Raw genomic sequence first — 8621 nt, 5'->3', positions numbered from 1 at the left:
ATGTAAGCACACTTTTTTCACTCACTTCTCAAGCATGGAATGTGGTACACGTGTGAAAGATCCAATCCGCTAATCAGACGTCTCTCACCAGGTAGATGCCTTGACTAAAAAATCAGACCACTCTGATGATGAGATCGGCAACACGTGTTGAATGTTGACGTTGTTCAATTTCTCTTAACCACCCCCTTATATTTTACACATGTGGCCCGTCTAATAATCAGAATGGCTTGTTTAGCAGCGATGGCATATACTGTATATGCCTCTGCCTGATTAACGGCTTGGATCTCACACAAGTGTGCCGTGTTGCCACATGGGGATGGTGGGGTGCCAAACAAGTGTACCACCTTGGATGCAGCTAGCATTAATAGGGATGATGGGGATTGAATGAGTGGGGCAAGAGAGAGATGGTTGGAAAGTGGTGGGCCATAGACATGGTTACCTAGTTAGAATTAAAGTAGTGAGGTGATGTGGGTCTCACCACCAATGAAGATATGTCCCATAGAAAAAGTGGCACACCAATTTTCAGAATCCAAGATGGCGTAGGAGAGAGACTGTTAGGAGAAGGTAGATGCCAAAAAATGAGAACCATATAATAATCAGGACTCTTTTTTATTCAAGGAATGGTTTCTCTTTGTAAGATACAAGTTAGAGGGTAGTTGGTTGGTTGGAAAGGTTTCTTTCTATATATAATTCGACCATTCAAGAGAGAGAGAGAGAGAGAGAGAGAGGTAATTTACTTGAAAGGGACCCTTGGCTGATTTGTGTAGAAGGAACCATTTATTAAATTCAAATAACAAGATAGAGAAGTAATGGGTAGTTAGTTTGAAAGGGTCTCTTTGTAAAATTCAAGTAATGGCTACACCAAATGATAGGTGATAAACCACTGTTTTGAACTTTGTATTTTTTATTAAGAAAATATATGTAATTATTAATGTTTAAAACTTTCTATATTCCAGATAACTCGAATTAAACAAATTTTTTCTTTTCCATAAGAACTCATTTTATTAAAAAGAACTTGTGAGGGTGATTTAAACATATGGATTGGTTGTTGCCTTCCTTTGATAAAATTGAGCAAGTGGAAACTTTTAATAGGAGGCCATTAGTTTATATATGGAGTACTTGACAAAGGAGGATTTGAAAAGTCAAGAACAGATTTTCTTACTATTTAATTGCCTATATGCATTATTACTTGTAGATACAGAAAGTTTAACCTTTTACTCAAAATTTTTATTTTAGATGTCCTTCTTTACAAGGATTACACATACACATGCGCACGCACCACACATCCATTTTCTTTGAGTTGAACAATGTATCAAACCTGAACTTTTCATTCTCCAGTTTTTTATGTTTCCATTTTCGGGGCCAATATTTTCACTATCTTCAACACTGAATGTGTACGGACATTTCTTGAATTTTATTTTATTTTTTTGCCACACTGTTTTGTTAACTGTTCACCTAACTCAATATTCCAGATGATAATACTCGATCTCCTGACCCAGTGTATGCCCCGGATCAAGTCTTATCATAGGTATTCAACGCATGATGCCCCGGACGCCCTAAAAAATTAAGCAATGGCTATTAGAGAGAGGGATAACTAATAGACCTGAATTAAGATAATTCATGTCCATCTATCCAGCCCAGAATAGCTTTCATGTTTCACAAATCAAACCTATCAAACAATTATATCCATCAGTTTCTTCTGACCATTAATTATTTTTGTTTTCCACTGTTGCTATAGTAGCCACCTCTCCCTATTTTTTTTTTTTTTTTAAATTATTAATATGACATCCACCAACTGCCCAGACTCTATTGGTTGACAAATTTCCACTTGCACCAAAATAATGATGGCTTTAGGGTATTCTGATTCCCTATGTGTACTGTATCTTAGTGGCTTTTAGGCCACTTCCTATTAAGGAGATGGAAAAAAAATTCAAACATTCCTCTGAGGCTTGCAAGGCAAGTTGGGAAGACTTTTTGTTTTTAATATGTTTATAGATTTGTTTGAAAGAGTCATACCTATCATCATCTAATCCCCATACTAACTAATTGGATTCGGTTGCTGAGGCTCTTTGTCAAATTCAAATTAATGAGAGAGAGTAATTTGTTTGAAAGGGTTTCTTTGTAAAATATAAGTAATGGATAAGTAATGGATATTAGAGAGAGAGAGGTAAAGGTAATTTGTTTGCAAGGGTTTTAATGGATATTAGAGAGAGAGAGGTAAAGGTAATTTGTTTGCAAGGGTTTCTTTGTATAATTCAAGGGGAGAGAGAGAGAGAGAGAGAGAGAGAGAGAGAGAGAGAGAGATTGTATTTCTTTAACATACGTGGAGACAGTTAAAGGATGGCATAGCATCTTTATGAAATGAATAGAAGGAAGGTATGTCATCAATTTCACATAAAAGACATGTGCTGTGCTTTGCTTTCAAGGTAAAGAGGACTTTGTAGAGTGCATGAACCTTTTACAAGAATCCAATTTCACTTCTCTCTCTCTCTCCTTCGCAAAGAACTGCTACAACTGAAAATCTCAGCTTTTCCTTTCCATTCCCTCCCACTTGAAAAATCCAATGGCCTCAAAGGCCCACCTGCCGACAATGGCATGAAATTCATTTTTGATACAATGATTGGCTCAAGATATGCACAGGCAATGTCCTTATATTTTTTTAATCATTTCATCTAATATTGTAATTTGCTTTTGTTCCTTCGCGTTTGGAATACAATAAAGATGTCCCATGTTTTCATGAGCTCGTGAGTAGTCCTATAATGCAACTCATTGCAAATGGGAAGTATTGGGCACATGGATAGCCCGACTGTTGATCCAAGCCATCCATCAGGTGGGACCTACTATTGATGGGCCACCATGAAAAAATGACACAAATCAGACAATCCTAGTGTCTAAAGAGTAGCCTGCGAAATGGACTCTTCGAGATTAAAATAAAAGCCCCATGTGACCCATACCTTTCTACACCACTAAATCTGATGGTTAGGATTTTCCAATTGGTTTGATCTTCTAATTATGGCCAATCAAAGATGGGGCTTTTTGAATGGGTGAATCAGATTGATGATTGGATGGGTCATGCGTACAAATCGCCTTCAACCGGCCTTCCACCTATCAAGATATAGGGCAGATGAGTTGCACCAGAGCCCTCATCCATATCATGGCTACTTTTTTCATATTTTATTATAACTTGGATCATCTCCTTAAACAAATTGGGTTAGCTTGTCCACCAAAATGACCAAAATACCCTTCACTTTACCAAACCAAGCTGTGAAATAATCAAAAATGTATTCGCAGTGTCTTTTGCAATAATTAGGGGGTAACCCATTCCCCACTCAAAGATGTAGAAATTACTTACACCCTCTCTTTTGATAGACTCTTAAATTGGTACTTGTAGCACCTTCTAGTTACCAAAAGTAGAGAAAAGGTGTGTATGTGTCAAAAAGATAGGGTGTAAGTATCAATCCCAGAGTAAAAACAGAAGTCAGTTATAAAGGTGCCATCTGGAAATCAGCCTCTTCAGCATCAATGTTGAGAGGTATAAATCCATCAACCTTTTGCTTTTGAGTAACAATCTTGTCTGAGGAACGGATTTTGGAGGGATTTCTGTGGATCTATTGTCATTTCTGATGACTTCTTGGAGTTGGAATGGATAAATCTGATCTGGGTCTTGTTGGGTTTTCTTTCTAAGGATCGAAATCCATCATTAAATGGGTTTGGCGTTAGGATCTTGTTTGGAAGAGGGATTTTCTTTTAGATTTCCGTCACTTCTGTGCTGATTTTGGTTGACTGAGAAGAATCTTCAGGTTGGATATAAATTTTGGTGGGTCGCGTTGGGAAGGCGGTCTTTTTCAATTTCTCATCGAGAATAAGCGTTTTCGGATCGGGTCTTGTGATTTTTCGTGCTGAATTCTGGTGTTCAAGGTTTGAGAATCACAATTTTCGATCTGGGTTTTTGTCGGTTTCCTTTTTTAGGATGAAATTCATAGAGAATTTCCATCTTTAATGAAGATCTTCTCAGAAAAAAGCGGTATCGGGGCGGTTTCTGTGGAATTTTAGTGGAATTCAATAGTTTCCGTGCGACGGGTTATGTGAATTTGAGGTGGGTTTTCTCTATAAGGTTCTTTAAATGGCTGGAGAGGAATTGATTGAGCTCAAATTCAGGCTTTTCGACGGTACCGATATTGGGCCAAACAAGTACGATCCTGCCACCACCATTGGATCTCTCAAAGAAGTCATCGTAAATCGATGGCCGCAAGGTAAGGTTGGAGAATTTCTTTTTCTTTTTTCGAAACACGGTTGATCTTGATAATATGATCTTGCTGTGCCAACTTTCTGATTTTCGATTGTCTTTTGATTTCTTTCTCATTTCCTTCTGATGATAATTTTAGGATTTGAATTAAGGGAGGACATATATGATCAGCCCAAGGAGTGTTGTCAGGTGCCAAGGATATGCAGTGGGGCCCATGGTTTGGTGATCCATACCATTGATCTGATTGGGGATTGTCATGGATGCCCATGTGGTGATTGAAGAAAAATAATACAGCAACTGTCCATAATCCCGGGGAAAATGGCCAAAGATTGGATGGCTAGCATTGTCCAATCTGGGAGATTTTTTGGGCCACTTGGTACCCATCAGATCAATGGGTTGAATCACTGAACTGTGGGATCCACTTGTAGGGAATCGGAGCTGAGGATACTCTACATATCATACAAATCCTCTGAATCAGCGACAGGATACTTTGAAATTCTGCCTCTTAAGTTCTTTTATGGTTATCACCCCATCAGATTATGTTTTAGCTAGATTGCATGAGAATCTTGTATTTTGGGCTTTCATGATTTCCTGGGAAGATTTTGACGTTCGTTCGCCGGTCTTCCCTGTTTGGTTGGTTGATTTGTTGTCATTTGCACTTTTCATGAATATGTTTAGTTGGGTGGTAATAATCCTTGCCTAGCTTGCGCAAGGATTTAAAAAGCAGTTTTGGAGTGTGACTCCCCTCGTACTAATACCATCACAACTCACCCCGACTGGTCCTTTTCAGTCCTGTATTCGTCTGGTGACTCATTTCGTTGGGGACTGAAACTGATACAACTCGGAGGATACGGAGTTGTCATGGATGATATTTAAAACCATGACACATATATGTATTCCCATTTTTAGCGCTCTGTATCCGTTCTCCGTAAATTCTCGATGATTGATCGATACATCAAATTCTTAAATTCTTGTGATTGCGGATTTGTCTCTATGTATATTGTACAAGTTTAGTATCCCCCTTGCATGACTGTTTGATTTATCCTAATCAAAATCGAATTCTAGGGTCCCCCACCCCATTTTTTATTGACTTTCTCCGAAAAACAGGATTATACCTTGGTCCTGATTTTAGTGTGCCCCATGCCCTCCTTCGTGTCAGATTTGTGCTGGTGAAGAAGCAATTTCTCGTGCAAAATCCCAAGAGTTGAACTTAAAATGTTTTGTATGTTGTAAAACATTCGAAAATTGGGATTTTCCAAGAGAAAAAGGACACTTCATAGGTGTGGATCTGATATGGAGGCATAGGGCACCCCAAAATTGGAATTAAGTCATTATCCCTATTTTGTGGGATGTCCTGCCCAAAAGGACCCAAAATCATAATCATCATTGTCATATCCTCGTCCAAGCTTTCCCTAAATCATTCCAAAGAAAAAATCTACTTCGTAAATTAGGGTAACCATCTGAACTGCATTCTTGGTGTTGATTTACCATACTGAGATTGTGTTCATGGTGGCTCCCCAAATTCTACTTGCCATTGATGGGTATTGGATTTGTTATTTTTAGTTTCTCACTATCCATGTTCGAGTACTTGCGTCGGTTGCATTTATCAATCTCTTCAACTGCAAAACCCACTCCATTCATACCAAGGGACTAGCTCCCAAATTACAATTCAGATCATTTCAGTTTCAACTTGAAACGCATGGAATTGGAACTGAGATTTTGTTTGTCATAATGAATTAAACTGTTCCCATGTTGGTCATTTCTTCTATATTGAATTCGTTAAGTGGTTTGCTGGAATAATGTATTGCAATAAGATATGTTGGGACTCGAACCACTGGAATTGGTTTTTTTTTTTTCTTTCAATGAAAGGGTCCTTAGCCTTTGAATCTGTATCATCTTCAAATGATCTAAACTGTTTATATGATGCTTCTCACTTTTGTATGGTGGATAGACAACAAATAAAAGCTCTCAATTGGATATTTCAACCCTTTGAGAATTTGGCTATTTAGCGTTGAATATAGGCACCCACCACAGCCTCTATATAATTGAAGGGTTGAAATATTCAATCTAAGAGTTTTTCCAGGCATACCTAATCCAAGGGGAGCCCTATCACACAAAAGGTTTGGAAAGTCTGCTTTTATTTGCAATACGTCCAATGTCTTCTAGCAAAACCTCATTGGTTTAATGGCAATTCAGTTCAAAATCCAAAACACATCATGAAATCTACCACTACTGAATATGAGGAAGTAATGCAAATTAGTTGTATCTTTTACGACTGGATTTAACTCATTCTATTTCGGAGTGTTAAAGCAATGAATCTTTAGTTCTTGAATTGGTTTTGGGCTGTCTGAAGCGTTACATTCCCATCTTATTGTGGTTAAGCTTCCAAACATGAGTAACTGTTTTTTTTTTCTTCTTCTTCTTTTTCTTTTTTCTCTTACAAAAAATATAATCTTTGACAGACAAAGAAAATGCTCCAAAAACGATAAGCGATGTGAAGCTCATCAATGCAGGTAAAATACTGGAGAACAACAGGACTCTTGCTGAGTCAAGGGTGCCAGTCGGAGAGCTTCCGGGGGGAGTCATCACCATGCATGTTGTTCTTAGGCCTCCCTTATTGGACAAAAACAATGGTATTTTCAGGAGCCCACATTGTATTTCATATTCCATTTCTGTTTTGTCAACATATACAATGTTCAGCCGAGTAAAACGGTTTTCATTTTCTTTTTTATGTTCCTTCTCGGCCAACAACCGTGCAGCAGGGCCTACTCTTCTGTGATTGGAACCTTTAAAAGGGAACTTCTGTGATTGAATGCGCAATACTGACATGCCCCTTGATTTAGCAAATCAATGCAACTATTATCTCAGCAATTTTATTAACAAATATTTTAGTTAAATCATGTTGCCCAATCACCTATTGAACTAATGTTGCATGACCCATGAATGCCAAATGCAGGATGTGGGTCCTGATCCAAAATTCCGGTTCCTTTTCCCAAAACTAACATAGAAATGTTTTTGTCACAGAGAAGGTGCAAACAGACTCCCCGAAGAGCAGATGTGCATGCTCTATTCTGTGACAGCAAGGAATGGTTTGATCTTCTCGTCCGCTCAAGTTCCCCGTCTTTTGTGTTTCAGTAGACTGGTTGTCGACCCCTTTGGGAGCCTTATCTTTTCCCCTGCACCAACTTGGAAAGTGGGCCACAGTAAGCTTGGAGGTCGTCGATTTCAACTGTAATTTCAATTATGAGCTTAAAGATCTCCTGCATAGAACCCTGTGTTTCATCCGAATGGTAATTCTCCATTTGGTTTTGGGTTCAATCGCCCACTCGTCATACTAAAAAAAAAAACAAAAAAGGAAAAGAGGGAAACAAAGAGAACATTCGTGATGTGATTGGTGTTTGGGATTTGTATAAATGGGATTCTGGTTTGAAGATTGGCAGCCAATTGCTTTGTTATTCTCTTCTTATGATCGAACGTTTCAGCTGCATGGATATCGCAGGTTAAGACAGCAAATGCATGTGAATGCTGCCATGAAAGAGTCCTCTTTGGGTGGGTAGTTCCAAACACTGTTGGCACAATGATCTTGTGTGTGAATTTCATTTCCTCACTGAACCACAGGCAGATACTAGTTGGGTCCATCTAGGACGTGTTTGGATAGACCATATCATTGTGGCCCACTTTCCAAGTGTTTGGTTAACCATATCACTCCCCTGTCCACTATTTCCATTCGTGTGGCGCACCTCAATCATAGATGTGGCTGATTTTTGGGCCTTGGGCCTAACATTAGCTGACACATTTGGGTTTGGGGCTGACCAAAGAAAATGGTACATAGAAGTAATTAGAGAGAGAGAGAGAGAGAGAGAGAGAGAGAGAGAGAGAGGGTATTGGAATTTTGCCACTCCATTAAGACACAAAAGGATGGCGGAGAGGTCTACTTACTCAGTCCTCAGAAATACAACAGAATGCATTAATATTTTTTACTTGGGGGACTGTAGTTGTTGGATCTGGGAAAATTTCCAGTTATCCACAGGGTTGATCTGATGGGCCACACAGTAGATCGTTATATAAAAAACAAATTTAAAGATTGGAAGACCATAAAATGCTTAAAAGGAGACTGTCAATATTCAAAAGGAAAAGATTTGATGATGTAACGGTTGAAAATTTTGGCTCCATCATGCTAACGTGGTTTTGGACCATTGAAACATGACCACAATTCAACAACTATAGTTCAACGTTAAAAGTATTGCAAAAGTAGCCAATACCTTGACCGTTTCTCCCTCCCAACGTCTTGCAAACCTCTCTCCACCTGCTTCTCTACTTAGTGTAATGATGTTACCGGCTGATAGAAAAAATCAAACCTCAAGGTACACATGGA

The 8621-nt window shown here is 38.7% G+C and overlaps 1 protein-coding gene across 1 annotated transcript; it reads left to right on the top strand.

Moving 5' to 3' along the window:
- Positions 1-3283: 3283 nt before the first annotated feature.
- Positions 3284-7731, top strand: LOC131232597 (membrane-anchored ubiquitin-fold protein 3-like). The gene is made up of 3 exons (XM_058228942.1): positions 3284-4253; positions 6709-6879; positions 7271-7731. Exons 1-3 carry the CDS (start codon positions 4124-4126, stop codon positions 7321-7323), a joined length of 354 nt encoding a protein of 117 aa, XP_058084925.1. The 5' UTR covers positions 3284-4123; the 3' UTR covers positions 7324-7731.
- The last annotated feature ends 890 nt before the right edge of the window (positions 7732-8621 follow it).

Source organism: Magnolia sinica, chromosome 2 (genome assembly GCF_029962835.1).
Source record: "Magnolia sinica isolate HGM2019 chromosome 2, MsV1, whole genome shotgun sequence".
NCBI lineage: Eukaryota > Viridiplantae > Streptophyta > Magnoliopsida > Magnoliales > Magnoliaceae > Magnolia > Magnolia sinica.
Note: the sequence above shows the minus strand (reverse complement) of the source record. Positions and strands in the feature narration are given on the sequence as shown.